Below are 15,189 nucleotides of genomic sequence, written 5' to 3' on the forward strand. Positions count from 1 at the left end.
AGATGCTCCCTGCACTGAGGCCTCCACTCAGAGCGACATTGTTTTCCTCTTTTGGCTCATTAAATTCTTCTGCATCCCTGCCCTTGCCTCTGTGTCATCCTTATCCCTGCAGTCAGCCTCTAAAGATGCCCAAGGAGAGAGATGTTGCTCAGGGGTTGTTCTGGGATGGGTTTTATTGGGGATGTTAATGCCCTAATTCTTAACACAGGTTTCCTTTGAGTATGCTTAATCGTATTAGGGTGACCCTTTGCTTTCTGAACTTCCCTGCCTATCTGGGTCTGGAAGAGTTACCCGACAGCTCAATGACCCTAGCTACTCAAAAGCTTCTTTTAGGTCTCCCACCACAGCGTTCTCTTCTCCACGCTCAGCAAGCCCTGTGCCCTCAGCCTGTCATCCCCAAGGAAGTGCTCCAGTCCTCTCACCACACAGGCCACCCTCTGTTGAACTCATTCCACTTCGTCACAGTCCTTCTTGAATTACAGCCCAAAACTTGACATAGTGTTCTAGATGCTGTCAGGTGGGTGCTCAGCAGAATGGCTTCATTGCTGCCATCAATCTCCTGGCTACACTCCTGCTCATATAGTCTAGGATGTTGATGACAGTCTTTGGTGTCTGGGAGCAGTGCTGAGATTCGCATCTCTTTCGATGGCATTAACACAAAAGAACCTTCTCCTGGCCTTGCTTTTGGGCTGATGCTTTTCAGGGGTGGAAGAATGTGTGGGGAGACAGAGCTGGTTGCTGCCAAGCCATTTACTGGTCACGGCTCTGCCCACAGTTTTATTGTTGAACATGATGTTTCGTTACATGTCACAGCTCTTTCGTCAATTCCGGTCATCCAATCAGGGTCATTTCATGCTTCAGTTTCCTCCCCAAGCACAGCAGCAGCAAGGGGCAAGAGGAACTGCTACCCGCCCTCTCAGCTCTCTTCTTCTCCCAGCCTGACTAATTCCCAGGAACCTGTGGTGCTGCTGTCCTCCCAGGGCTTCCCGCAGCCCAGGCTCCTCAACCAACATCAGCAGTGGCCATGCACACCTTCTGCAGCAAGTGCACTGAGGCCGAGAAGGCATGTCTGGGCAGAGGTTCAGCAAAGCTGGGCCTGATGGCCAGGGGCTCTGGTGGAGTCATGGATGACTTCCTCTCCTGAAAGTGACAGTGCCCCAAGGGGGCCCACTGCACTGTGTCCCACCCTCCCCTCCTTTTGGCAATGATGAAGGCTCCCCAAGTGCCCCATGCACTCCCAGGGCAACGCTTTCCTCATCCTTGGTGCTGCAGTGTCCACAGAGGGAAGGACCATGCAGAGGCAGTGAACAATCATGCTTGTAGTGGGTTGACCTTGTCTGGCTGCCAGGTGATGGGGATACAGTTGTTATCTCATGAGCCCAACCACAGAGATGTGACAGCATCCACCCTGCCATTTTACTCACAAGAACTGCACCCTCTGTGCAGATCCTTTGACCTTGCTTCTTTTCATGGCCAGTCTACCTTTCAGAAGAATCAGAATTATTCCTTTGCCCTTCTGAAACCCTTCTCTCCTTTCTTGCCCAACATGATGGGGTAACTAAACTGCAACTAAACTGACAGGCTTTTTGCTCAGCCCCTTCATAGTAGCTGTCTTCCCCCTCATTTCATGTACACAGGCATTCAGCTTAAAAGTGGGCTCACCATCCCACTTCCCCTGGTCATGCAGGAAGAACGAGAGAGGGCCATGCAGCATGAGCTTGGGGCTCCCCTTCCTGCTGACCACAGCAGGAGGGTCCATGGGGCTCCATGGGGCGCCCCTCACAGCTGAGGTGCTGGCCTGTGAGGACAAGGAGGGAGAGAGATTCTCTTCAAAATTTCAGAGACAGGATGATGCTCTCTCCACAGTTGGCCGATTCAAATCCGGGCAATACGTTGCTGCCAAGCTCTTCGAATATGACACCTGTGCATTTTGTACCACCTTTTTCACATGGCCTGTATACACAGGGCATTCTCCAGACATTTGGAGACCTCATTGTCATCAAGGTAGATGACTTCCAGCACCGCTCATTCTTTCAGGTACTTGATGCCTTCCTAAGCAGTAGACCACGTTCCCTGCCAAATCACAAGATCTTCCTCGAATGGCTATCTTGCCCTCACACTTGACAGGAGATGCCTCCAGAGATTGCAATTCGTTGCCTCTTTTCCAATTCCTCTTCTGCTTCTTTGCTGAAGGATTCACTTCCCGATCAGACTCTTCCTCCTCCTCACTCCCTTACTAATCAATGATATGGACCCGTTCACCCACTTGTCCACTACTTCTTTTTCACTGCTGGGGCAATTACTGAAGATATTGTTTGGGTCCCTATCTCAACCATGGTGTCCTCACATGTTGTTTGAGTCTGTGCCTCAGCTACTGTGTTCTTAGATATAGTTTGGATCCCTGGCTCAATCATGGCATTCTCAGAGGTGGTTTGGGTCCCTGTCTTAACAACGGTCCTCTGATAGTACAGAATCGTGGCTTGTCAGGCACAGGTGAAGCCCCAATACAGTGCTAAAAGAGGCTGGTTTTCAAGCAGCTGCCACCCAGAGACTGGCCACCTCATGGCACGTTTCACTGTTGCTGCACCCAAAAGTTTTCTCCTCTTACACCTGCCTAACACCAAATTCCGCAAACCTTGCAACAGTCCAACAGTGTTAATTAGTGGTATTAAACACCTCATATTAGGGTGAACAAGGAACTTGGGAGCTTGCACATCAAAACAACCCACCTCAGTTCCAGATGGGAAGAGGGACGTGTATTCCCTCATCCTCTCCACATGTTAGCTCCCCCAGCACAGTAAGGGCCTCAATGCCAGGGCAAAGTGCATAACTTTTGGTTCTATTAACATGTTCCAAGCTCAGCCAAAAAAAGACATAGGCAATGCAGTAAGCAAACTTTCTGGCCCGCACAGAGGCCTGTCAATTAATAACTACTACAGCTGTAGCGTGCTCAATTCAAAACTATCGTTGTCTCGAGTCCCATGTTAAACATCAAAAAGACTGGGGAGACTTGACCTGGTCTGGTCACTAGGTGCCCACCAAGGTTCTCTGTCATTCCCCGTCCTCAGTGGGACAGGTAGAAAATAAGATTGTAAAATTCTGGGTTGAGATAAATGCAGTTTAATAAATAAATTCAAAGGCCATGTGCAGAAGCAAAGCAAAGCAAAAAGATTTATTCTCTGCTTTCCATCAGCAGGTGATTTTCAACAACTTCCTGCAAGGCACAGCCAGAGTATGTGTAGTGGTTTATTTGGAAGATGAATGCCTTAATATCGAAACACCCCTCTGCCTCCTCCTTATTTCTCTTAACTTTTACTGTTGAGCACAACGTCGTCTGGTATTGGATATCCTTTGGTCAGGCTGAGTCAGCTGTCCTGGCTATGTCCTCTCCCAGCCTCTTGCCTAACCTCAGCCTACTGTCCTTTGGCAGTGAGGTTGGAGAGACAGCCTTGCTGCTGTGCAAGTGCTGGTCAGCAAAAGCCAAGACATTGGTGTGTTATTAGAACTGTTCTAGCTACAATTACAAAGCACAGCACAATGAAGGCTGGTATGGGGAAACTTAATTCCATGCGAGTCAGACACAACACAGTAGTGTTAACAACCAATGCAAAACCATCTCGAAGAGCACCTTCCCAGAATTACCCCTGAGAAACATCTCTCTCCCTGGACACCTTGTGAAATTGTCTGCAGGGGAAAAGGATGACAGAGAGGTATGGGTTGGGATGCAGCAGAACTTTAATGAGTCAAAAGAGGAAAACAAGGTTGCTCTGAGTGAAGGTGCCAGTACACAGAGCACCAGGGGCAGACAAGGTCTGCGAAACATGGCTGTAGTGGAGATCCTGCAGGGTGTCTATCTGCCTGCCCCACAGAGGGAGCAGGGCCAGCAGGTCTTCCCTAGGCTGGCTTTGTGGGGCTCACAGCTCAGGGGAGCACAAGAGAACAAGGAGATGCGAGGGAAAGGAGAGAATGGAAGAGGGGAAAGGGAGGCATGGGCCGTGCTTTCTGAGAGCCCAGGCTGACCCCGTCCTTTGCAAGGGGTGCTGGGGTTGCTTCAGCCCGTCTGAAAGCAACAAGCCCATGCTCCATCCCCAGTCTGGTACCACCTCGTGGGTCCCTGGGGCCTTTCCCAGAGCCATTGGCAGCAGCTTTAGCAGGGGAAAGCTTCTCCTTCCTGGAGACATTTGCTAGTTTCTTTGGCAAAGTCATGCCCTCTCGCGGCACTCTCTCCCTCCTGTCTTCTCATTCTCTTGTGCTCCCCTGGGCTGTGAGCCCCACAAAGCCAGCATAGAGAGGACCTGCTGGCTCTTCTCCCTCTGTTCTTCAAGCAGACGGACACCTGGTGGCATCTTCTCCATGTGGGACACAGACTTTCTTCCCCTGGTGCTCTCTGCACTGGAAGCTCCACTCAGAGCAACCTTGTTTTCCTCTTTTGACTCATTAAAGTTTTGCTGCATCACAGCCAATGCCTCTGTCATCCTTTCCCCTGCAGACAATTGCCCAAGATGCCCAAGGAGAGAGATGTTGCTCCAGGATGATTCTGGGAAGGGCTTGTTAGGGATGGTTGTGCAGGGATTGCTAACATAATTGTATTGATTCTTGCTGGGATGTTAATTTTCCCCATAGCAGCCCTCACAGAATCATAGAACTCTTTTGGTTGGAAAGGACCTTTAAGATCATCAAGTCCAACTGTTAACCTGGCACTGCCAAGCCCACCACTAACCCATGGCCCTCAGCACCACATCTCCACAACTTTTAAATCCCCCCAGGGATGGGGACTCCACCACTGCCCTGGGCAGCCTGTTCCAGTGCTTGACAACCCTTTCGGGGAAGACATTTTCCCTATCTCCAATCTAAACCTCCCCTGGCACAACTTGAGGCCATTTCCTCTTGTCCCATCACTTGTTCCTTGGGAGAAGAGACCGACCCCCACCTCGCTAAACCTTCCTTTCAGGTAGTTGTAGAGAGTGAGAAGGTCTGCCCTCAGCCTCCTTTTCTCTAGACTAAACACCCCCAGTACCCTCAGCTGCTCCTCAGCAGACTTGTGCTCTAGACCCTTTACCAGCTTCATTGCCATTATTTGGACACTCTCCAGCACCTCAAGGTCTTTCTTGTAGTGAGGGGCCCAAAACTGAACCCAATATTCAAGGTGTGGCCTCACCAGTGCTGAGTACAGAGGGATGATTCCTGCCCTTGTTCTGCTGGCCACACTATTTCTGATACAAGCCAGGATGCTGTTGGCCGCCTTAGCCACATGGGCACATTGCTGGCTCATATTCAGCCGGCCGTCAAATAACTCCCCCAGGTCTTTTTCCACCAGGCAGCTTTCCAGCCACTCTTCCCCAAGCCTGTGGCATTACACGGGGTTGTTGTGACCCATGTGCAGGACCCAACACTTGGCCTTGTTGAACCTCACACAGTGGCCTTGGCCCATCGATCCAACCTGTCGAGATCCCTCTGCAGAGCCTTCCTACCATCAAGGAGATCAACACTCCTGTACAATTTGGTGTCATCTGCGAACTTACTGAGTGTGCACTTGATCCCCTGGTCCAGATCATTGATGAAGATACTAAACAGAACTGGCTCCAACACTGAGCCCCGGGAACACCACTTGTGACCGGCCACCAACTGGATTTAACTCCATTCACCACAACTCTTTGGGCCCAGCCATCCAGCCATTTTTTGACTCAGTGCAGTGTACGCCCATCCAAGCCATAAGCAGTCAGTTTCTCTAGGAGAATGCTGTGGGACATGGTGTCAATGGCTTCACTAAAGTCCAGGTAGACAACATATGCAGAGCTGACCCCCATCACAGCGAGGTCTGCAGCCTGCCTGGAGCCCAAATCAGGGATATCACCAGGAAACTCCCCAACCTGGTGAAGGCCACAGACTACTACCCCCTGCTGATCTTCCAGACAGGTGGGGAAGAAGCTGCATCCCGTAGTCTGAGGGGGATGAAGAAAGACTACAAAGCCCTAGGACGGTTGGTGAAAGAGTCTGGGGCACAAGTTGTTTTCTCCTCCCTCCTTCCATTTTCAGGTGATGACGTGGGATGGAATAGTAGGATTCTCTCTATTAATGCCTGGCTACGAAACTGGTGCTACAGGCAGGGCTTTGGGTTCTTTGATAATGGCTGGTTTTATAAGACATCAGGCGTGACGGTAATACATGGGAAAGGCTTATGTCGTAGGGGCAAAAGGGTTCTGGGACAGGAATTAGCAGGGCTCATTCGGAGAGCTTTAAACTAGATTCGAAGGGGGATGGGGTAGTAGCTGGGCTTGCACCACTGGGGCAACGCTCTAGTGTTGAGGTAGACCAGGAGGCCTCCCATCCCCCTGGGGTGAAATCGGTGTGCTCAGCTCGCTCCCTGAAATGCCTGTACACCAATGCACGCAGCATGGGGAATAAACAGGAGGAGTTGGAAATCCGTGTTCGGTCGGGGGGCTATGATCTAGTGGCAATTACAGAGACTTCGTGGGAAGCCTCGCGTGACTGGAATGTGGTCATGGATGGCTATGTCTTGTTCAGGAAAGACAGGCCGCTAAGGATAGGTGGTGGAGTTGCTCTTTATGTGAGTGAGCAGCTAGAATGTATTGAGTTCTGTCCAGGGGTGGATCAGGAGCGAGTTGAGAGTTTGTGGGTGCGAATTAAGGGGCAGGCTGGCAGGGGTGATACTGTTGTGGGTGTCTATTACAGGCCACCGGATCAGGATGAGGAGGGTGATGAGGCCTTCTACAGGCAGCTGAGAGCAGTCTCGCAATTACAGGGCCTGGTTGTCGTGGGGGATTTCAACTACCCTGATATTTGCTGGGAGGCCTACTCAGCCAGCCATCCTCAGTCCAGGAGGTTCCTCCAGTGCATTGATGATAACTTTCTGATGCAAATGGTGGATGAGCCAACTAGGAGAGGAGCGCTGCTGGATCTTATCCTCACTAACAAGGAGGGTCTGGTTGAAGAGGTGAAGGTTGAGGGCAGCCTTGGTTGTAGTGACCATGAGATGGTAGAGTTCAGGATCTCATGTGGCAGGAACAGAATAGCTAGCAGAATCGCAACCCTGAACTTCAGGAGGGCCAACTTTGGCCTTTTCAAGCAATTGCTAGGGGAAATCCCATGGGACAGGGTACTAGAAGGTAAGGGGGCCCAGGACAGTTGGTTAGCATTCAAGGACTGCTTCTTCCGAGCTCAAGATCAGAGCATCCCAACAAGTAGGAAGTCAAGGAAGGGTACCAGGAGACCTGCATGGTTAAACAGGGAACTGCTGGGCAAACTCAAGTGGAAGAAGAGGGTGTACAGATCATGGAAGGAGGGGCTGGCCACTTGGGAGGAATATAAGTCTGTTGTCAGAGGATGTAGGGAGGCAACTAGGAAAGCTAAGGCCTCCTTGGAATTAAACCTTGCAAGAGAGGTCAAGGACAACAGAAAGGGCTTCTTCAAATACATTGCAGGTAAAGCCAACACTAGAGGCAATGTAGGCCCACTGATGAATGAGGTGGGGGCCCTGGAGACAGAGGATAAAAAGAAGGCGGAGTTACTGAATGCCTTCTTTGCCTCTGTCTATACTGCTGGAGGCTGTCCTGAGGAGCTCCGGACCCCTGAGGCCTCAGAAGAAGTCAGGATAGAGGAGGAATCTGTCTTGGTTGATGAGGGCTGGGTCAGGGACCAATTAAGCAATCTGGACGTCCATAAATCCATGGGCCCTGATGGGATGCACCCGCAGGGTGCTGAGGGAGCTGGCGGAAGTCATTGCTAGGCCACTCTCCATCATCTTTGCTAAGTCGTGGGCAACGGGAGAGGTGCCTGAGGACTGGAGGAAAGCGAATGTCACTCCAGTCTTCAAAAAGGGCAAGAAGGAGGACCCGGGTAACTATAGACCGGTCAGCCTCACCTTCATCCCTGGAAAGGTGATGGAACAACTTGTCCTTGGTGCTGTCTCTAGGCACATCAAGGATAGGGGCATCATTAGGGGCACTCAGCATGGCTTCACCAAGGGGAAGTCATGCTCAGCCAACTTGATAGCCTTTTATGAGGATGTTACCCGGTGGATAGATGATGGTAAAGCTGTGGATGTGGTCTATCTCGATTTCAGTAAAGCATTTGACACGGTCTCCCACAGCATCCTCGCAGCTAAACTGGGGAAGTGTGGTCTGGATGATCGGGTAGTGAGGTGGATTGTGAACTGGCTGAAGGAAAGAAGCCAGAGAGTGGTGGTCAATGGGACAGAGTCCAGTTGGAGGTCTGTGTCTAGCGGAGTCCCGCAAGGGTCGGTACTGGGACCAGTTCTATTCAATATATCCATTAATGACTTGGATGAGGGAATAGAGTGCACTGTCAGCAAGTTCGCTGATGACACAAAACTGGGAGGAGTGGCTGACGCGCCAGAAGGCTGCGCAGCCATTCAGAGAGACCTGGACAGGCTGGAGAGTTGGGCGGGGAGAAATTTAATGAAATATAACAAGGGCAAGTGTAGAGTCCTGCATCTGGGCAAGAACAACCCCATGTACCAGTACAAGTTGGGGGCAGACCTGTTGGAGAGCAGCGTAGGGGAAAGGGACCTGGGGGTCCCAGTGGACAACAGGACAACCATGAGCCAGCAGTGTGCCCTTGTGGCCAAGAAGGCCAATGGCATCCTGGGGTGTATTAGAAGGGGTGTGGTCAGCAGGTCGAGAGAGGTTCTCCTCCCCCTCTACTCTGCCCTGGTGAGGCCGCATCTGGAGTATTGTGTCCAGTTCTGGGCCCCTCAGTTCAAGAAGGACAGGGAACTGCTAGAGAGAGTCCAGCGCAGAGCCACGAAGATGATTAAGGGAGTGGAACATCTCCCTTATGAGGAGAGTCTGAGGGAGCTGGGTCTCTTTAGCTTAGAGAAGAGGAGACTGAGGGGTGACCTCATTAATGTTTATAAATATGTAAAGGGCAAGTGTCATGAGGATGGAGCCAGGCTCTTCTCAGTGACATCCCTTGACAGGACAAGAGGCAATGGGTGCAAGCTGGAACACAGGAGGTTCCACTTAAATATGAGGAAAAACTTCTTTACTGTAAGGGTGACTGAACACTGGCACAGGCTGCCCAGAGAGGTTGTGGAGTCTCCTTCTCTGGAGACATTCAAAACCTGCCTTGACGCGTTCCTGTGTGATATGATCTAGGCAATCCTGCCCCGGCAGGGGGATTGGACTGGATGATCTTTCGAGGTCCCTTCCAATCCCTAACATTCTGTGATTCTGTGATTCTGTGAACATGCACAGCCTTTCCCTCATCCAGTGAGAGGGTCATCTTGTCATAGAAGGAGATCAGGTTAGTCAAGCAGGACCTGCCTTTCATAATCCCGTGCTGACTGGTCCTGATCGCCTGGTTATCCTGTACGTGCCGCATGATGGCACTCAAGATGATCTGCTCCATAACCTTCCCTGGCACTGAGGGCAAACTGACAGGCCTGTAGTTCCCCGGATCCTCCTTCTGACCCTGGTTGTAGATGGATGTCACATTTGCTAATGAACAGTCACCTGGGACCTCCCTGGTTAGCCAGGACTGCTGATAAATGATGGAAAGTGGCTTGGTGAGCACTTCTGCCAGCTGTCTCAGTACCCTTGGGTGTATCCCATCCAGCCCCATAGACTTGTGTGTGTCTAAGTGGCATCGCAGGTCACTAACCATTTCCCCTTGCATTATGGGTCTTCGTTCTGCTCCCGGTCCCTGTCTTCCAGCTCAGGGGACTTGGTAGCCAGAGAACAACTAGTCTTACTACTAAAGACTGAGGCAAAGAAGGCATCAAACACCTCAGCCTTTTCCTCAGCCTTTGTCACTATGTTTCCCCTTGCATCCAATAAAAGATGGAGATTTTCCTTGGCCCTCCTCTTGTGGCTAATGTATTTATAGAAACATTTTTTTTATTGCCTTTTATGGCAGTGGTCAGACTAAGTTCTAGTTGGGCTTTGGTCCTCCTAATTTTTTTCCTTGTATAGCCTCACGACATTCTTGTAGTCCTCCTGGGTGGCCTGCCCCTTCTTCCAAAGGTCGTAAACTCTCCTTTTTTTCCTGAGTTCCAGCCAAAGCTCTCTGTTCAGCCAGGCCGCTCTTCTTCCCCACTGGCTCGTCTTTTGACACATGGGGAAGCCCTGCTCCTGCTCCATTAAGATTCCCTTCTTGAAGAGTGTCCAGTCTTCCTGGACTCCTTTGCCCTTCAGGACTGCCTCCCGAGGAACTCTGTCAACCAGGCTCCTAAACAGGCCAAAGTCTGCCCTCTGGAAGTCCAAGGGAGCAGTTCTGCTGACCCCCTTCCTTACTTCTCCAAGAACTAAAAACTCTATCATTTCCTGATCGCTATGCCCAAGACGGCCTCCAGCCATCACATGTCCCGCAAGTTCTTCGCTGGTCACAGACAAGAACACATAGTTCTCTGCTTTGTAGTTACAGCTATAACGGTTCTGATAACACATAAATGTTTTGGGTTCTGCTGAGCAGTGCTTGCCGAACAGCAATGCTTTCACTCCAACTCTCTCATCAAAAGTCCAGTAGGCTGGAGGTAGGCAAGCAATTGGGAGAGACATAGTCAGGACAGCTGACCCATACTGACCAAAGGGATATCCCATACCATAGGACATCATGGTCAGCAATAAATGCTGAGAAAGGAGGAGACGGGGTGGGGGGGGAAGAATTCATCATTAAGGCATTTGTCTTCTGAAGCAACAGCTAAGCATACTGTAGCCCTGCTTCCCAGGAGTGGCTGGGCATCGCCTGTTGATGGAAAGAAGAGAATAAATCTTTTCACTTTGCTCTGCTTCTGCACATGGCCTCTGCTTCTCTTCATTAAACTGCCTGTATCTTGACCCATGAGTTTTTCATCTTATTTTGCCCCCTTTCTTGCTGAGGAAGGGGAGTGAAAGAACATATTGGTGAGCATCTGGCTGTCAGAGAAGGTCAACTCGCCCCAGCCTTTTTGGTGCTTAATGTGAGGCTCGAGACAATGACAGTTTTGAACTGAGCATGCTACAGCTTTAGTAGTTAATAATTAACAGGCCTCACAGAATCACAGAATCACAGAATGAACTAGGTTGGAAGAGACTTCTGGGATTATCAAGTCCAACCTTCGACGTAACATCACTGTGTCAACTAGACCATGGCACTAAGTGTCACATCCAGTCTTTTCTTAAACACCTCCAGGCATCATGACTCCACCACCTCCCTGGGTAGCCTGTTCCAAAGCCTAATAACCCTTTCTGTAAAGAAATTTTTCCTAATGTCTAACCTGAACCTCCCCTGGTGCAGTTTGAGACTACATCCTCTAGTCCTGTCACTAGTTGACTGGGAGAAGAGGCCGTGCATGGGTCAAGGAGTTTGCTTCCTCCACTGTCTATCTCTTTTTTTGGCTGAGCTTGGAACATGTTAATAGAACCAAAAGCTATGCGCTTTGCCCTGGCATTGAGGCCCTTACTGTGCTGGGGGAGCTAACATGTGGAGAGGATGAGGGAATACACGTCCCTCTTCCCATCTGGAACTGAGGTGGGTTGTTTTGATGTGCAAGCTCCCAAGTTCCTTGTTCACCCTAATATGAGGTGTTTAATACCACTAATTAACACTGTTGGACTGTTGCAAGGTTTGCGGAATTTGGTGTTAGGCAGGTGTAAGAGGAGAAAACTTTTGGGTGCAGCAACAGTGAAACGTGCCATGAGGTGGCCAGTCTCTGGGTGGCAGCTGCTTGAAAACCAGCCTCTTTTAGCACTGTACTGGGGCTTCACCTGTGCCTGACAAGCCACGATTCAGTACTATCAGAGGACCGTTGTTAAGACAGGGACCCAAACCACCTCTGAGAATGCCATGATTGAGCCAGGGATCCAAACTATATCTAAGAACACAGTAGCTGAGGCACAGACTCAAACAACATGTGAGGACACCATGGTTGAGATAGGGACCCAAACAATATCTTCAGTAATTGCCCCAGCAGTGAAAAAGAAGTAGTGGACAAGTGGGTGAACGGGTCCATATCATTGATTAGTAAGGGAGTGAGGAGGAGGAAGAGTCTGATCGGGAAGTGAATCCTTCAGCAAAGAAGCAGAAGAGGAATTGGAAAAGAGGCAACGAATTGCAATCTCTGGAGGCATCTCCTGTCAAGTGTGAGGGCAAGATAGCCATTCGAGGAAGATCTTGTGATTTGGCAGGGAACGTGGTCTACTGCTTAGGAAGGCATCAAGTACCTGAAAGAATGAGCGGTGCTGGAAGTCATCTACCTTGATGACAATGAGGTCTCCAAATGTCTGGAGAATGCCCTGTGTATACAGGCCATGTGAAAAAGGTGGTACAAAATGCACAGGTGTCATATTCGAAGAGCTTGGCAGCAACGTATTGCCCGGATTTGAATCGGCCAACTGTGGAGAGAGCATCATCCTGTCTCTGAAATTTTGAAGAGAATCTCTCTCCCTCCTTGTCCTCACAGGCCAGCACCTCAGCTGTGAGGGGCGCCCCATGGAGCCCCATGGACCCTCCTGCTGTGGTCAGCAGGAAAGGGAGCCCCAAGCTCATGCTGCATGGCCCTCTCTCGTTCTTCCTGCATGACCAGGGGAAGTGGGATGGTGAGCCCACTTTTAAGCTGAATGCCTGTGTACATGAAATGAGGGGGAAGACAGCTACTATGAAGGGGCTGAGCAAAAAGCCTGTCAGTTTAGTTGCAGTTTAGTTACCCCATCATGTTGGGCAAGAAAGGAGAGAAGGGTTTCAGAAGGGCAAAGGAATAATTCTGATTCTTCTGAAAGGTAGACTGGCCATGAAAAGAAGCAAGGTCAAAGGATCTGCACAGAGGGTGCAGTTCTTGTGAGTAAAATGGCAGGGTGGATGCTGTCACATCTCTGTGGTTGGGCTCATGAGATAACAACTGTATCCCCATCACCTGGCAGCCAGACAAGGTCAACCCACTACAAGCATGATTGTTCACTGCCTCTGCATGGTCCTTCCCTCTGTGGACACTGCAGCACCAAGGATGAGGAAAGCGTTGCCCTGGGAGTGCATGGGGCACTTGGGGAGCCTTCATCATTGCCAAAAGGAGGGGAGGGTGGGACACAGTGCAGTGGGCCCCCTTGGGGCACTGTCACTTTCAGGAGAGGAAGTCATCCATGACTCCACCAGAGCCCCTGGCCATCAGGCCCAGCTTTGCTGAACCTCTGCCCAGACATGCCTTCTCGGCCTCAGTGCACTTGCTGCAGAAGGTGTGCATGGCCACTGCTGATGTTGGTTGAGGAGCCTGGGCTGCGGGAAGCCCTGGGAGGACAGCAGCACCACAGGTTCCTGGGAATTAGTCAGGCTGGGAGAAGAAGAGAGCTGAGAGGGCGGGTAGCAGTTCCTCTTGCCCCTTGCTGCTGCTGTGCTTGGGGAGGAAACTGAAGCATGAAATGACCCTGATTGGATGACCGGAATTGACGAAAGAGCTGTGACATGTAACGAAACATCATGTTCAACAATAAAACTGTGGGCAGAGCCGTGACCAGTAAATGGCTTGGCAGCAACCAGCTCTGTCTCCCCACACATTCTTCCACCCCTGAAAAGCATCAGCCCAAAAGCAAGGCCAGGAGAAGGTTCTTTTGTGTTAATGCCATCGAAAGAGATGCGAATCTCAGCACTGCTCCCAGACACCAAAGACTGTCATCAACATCCTAGACTATATGAGCAGGAGTGTAGCCAGGAGATTGATGGCAGCAATGAAGCCATTCTGCTGAGCACCCACCTGACAGCATCTAGAACACTATGTCAAGTTTTGGGCTGTAATTCAAGAAGGACTGTGACGAAGTGGAATGAGTTCAACAGAGGGTGGCCTGTGTGGTGAGAGGACTGGAGCACTTCCTTGGGGATGACAGGCTGAGGGCACAGGGCTTGCTGAGCGTGGAGAAGAGAACGCTGTGGTGGGAGACCTAAAAGAAGCTTTTGAGTAGCTAGGGTCATTGAGCTGTCGGGTAACTCTTCCAGACCCAGATAGGCAGGGAAGTTCAGAAAGCAAAGGGTCACCCTAATACGATTAAGCATACTCAAAGGAAACCTGTGTTAAGAATTAGGGCATTAACATCCCCAATAAAACCCATCCCAGAACAACCCCTGAGCAACATCTCTCTCCTTGGGCATCTTTAGAGGCTGACTGCAGGGATAAGGATGACACAGAGGCAAGGGCAGGGATGCAGAAGAATTTAATGAGCCAAAAGAGGAAAACAATGTCGCTCTGAGTGGAGGCCTCAGTGCAGGGAGCATCTTTAGCAGGGGAAGCACCTCCTGCCACAGTAGCGGCTACCGAAGCCGGAGAGGCCAAAACCCCCAGAGTTGATGGGCACTCCCTCAGAGCTGAGGATGCTGCCAACAGCAGCAGAGGTGGAGGATCCCACGGCAGTGCTCTGTGGGAAGGAGCTGAGGATGGGTCCGGGCAGGGTCACCACCACGGGGGAGGGCTGGATGACAACGGTGGAGTCCTGGCACTGCTTAAAACAGGGCTCATTGCAGCTGTTGGCCAGCGGCGTTGGACCGCAGGGCTGGTATGTCTGGCACTGGTTGTAGCAGGACATGTTGTGGGACTGGAGGTGTACCTGGAAGAGAGGACTGGGGGAAACAGAGCATGAGGGGTGGGTGTTGAGTATCCTGTCAGCCTACCAAAGGTAGAATCTTTCCCTCAGCCCAAAAGAGCCCTCCAAGTAAGATGAAGCCCAGGGAGGTCCCCACCTAGCCCACAGCTCAGGAGACAGACCTCAGCCAAGCCCCAACCTCTCTCCATTCCACTCTCTCTGCCACCTTCCCTCTCCGATGGCAATCAGGCTCAAGACCCAGCATAGAACAAAGGGGTAGGTATGGGCTGAGAAATCCTAAGGGAGGAGGAGTAGGAGCAGGAGGAGGAGGAGTAAGGCAAGAAAGGGTCCAAACTCACCTTGTTCCCAAGGAGATGGAGGCGAGAGGAGTGGATGAGAGAGTGAGGAGAAGGGCCCGCTTTTATACTGCTCCTGCACCGCCCCAGGCACGCAGTCACTGCACGCGGGCAGTAATTTTCCAGCAGACTCACCTACAAAGCAAAATATCCTACCTAATGGCACAAGTGTTTTGTTTTCTGTCAATGCTGCCATTTCATTTCCTCATTTCTGACTTGACCATTAGGCTTCAGAAGCTCTTTTGTAATGCTGGGATGAGAGGCCCAATGATTTCCTGAGCAGGATCACGTTGGTACAGGCAGAAGATGTA

The 15,189-nt window shown here is 50.8% G+C and overlaps 1 protein-coding gene across 1 annotated transcript; it reads right to left on the bottom strand.

Annotated features, from left to right (window-relative positions):
- Positions 1-14,219: 14,219 nt before the first annotated feature.
- On the bottom strand, positions 14,220-14,954 carry LOC137673598 (feather keratin 1-like). The gene is made up of 2 exons (XM_068418496.1): positions 14,882-14,954; positions 14,220-14,527 (listed from the first exon to the last, which is right to left on the bottom strand). Exon 2 carries the CDS (start codon positions 14,523-14,525, stop codon positions 14,220-14,222), a length of 306 nt encoding a protein of 101 aa, XP_068274597.1. The 5' UTR covers positions 14,526-14,527; positions 14,882-14,954.
- Positions 14,955-15,189: the final 235 nt, after the last annotated feature.

This window comes from Nyctibius grandis, chromosome 26, assembly GCF_013368605.1.
Source record: "Nyctibius grandis isolate bNycGra1 chromosome 26, bNycGra1.pri, whole genome shotgun sequence".
Lineage (NCBI taxonomy): Eukaryota > Metazoa > Chordata > Aves > Nyctibiiformes > Nyctibiidae > Nyctibius > Nyctibius grandis.

Excerpts from the sequence above, each read along its gene's own strand:
- LOC137673598 (XM_068418496.1), bottom strand. The coding sequence starts at position 14,525 with ATGTCCTGCTACAACCAGTGCCAGACATACCAGCCCTGCGGTCCAACG.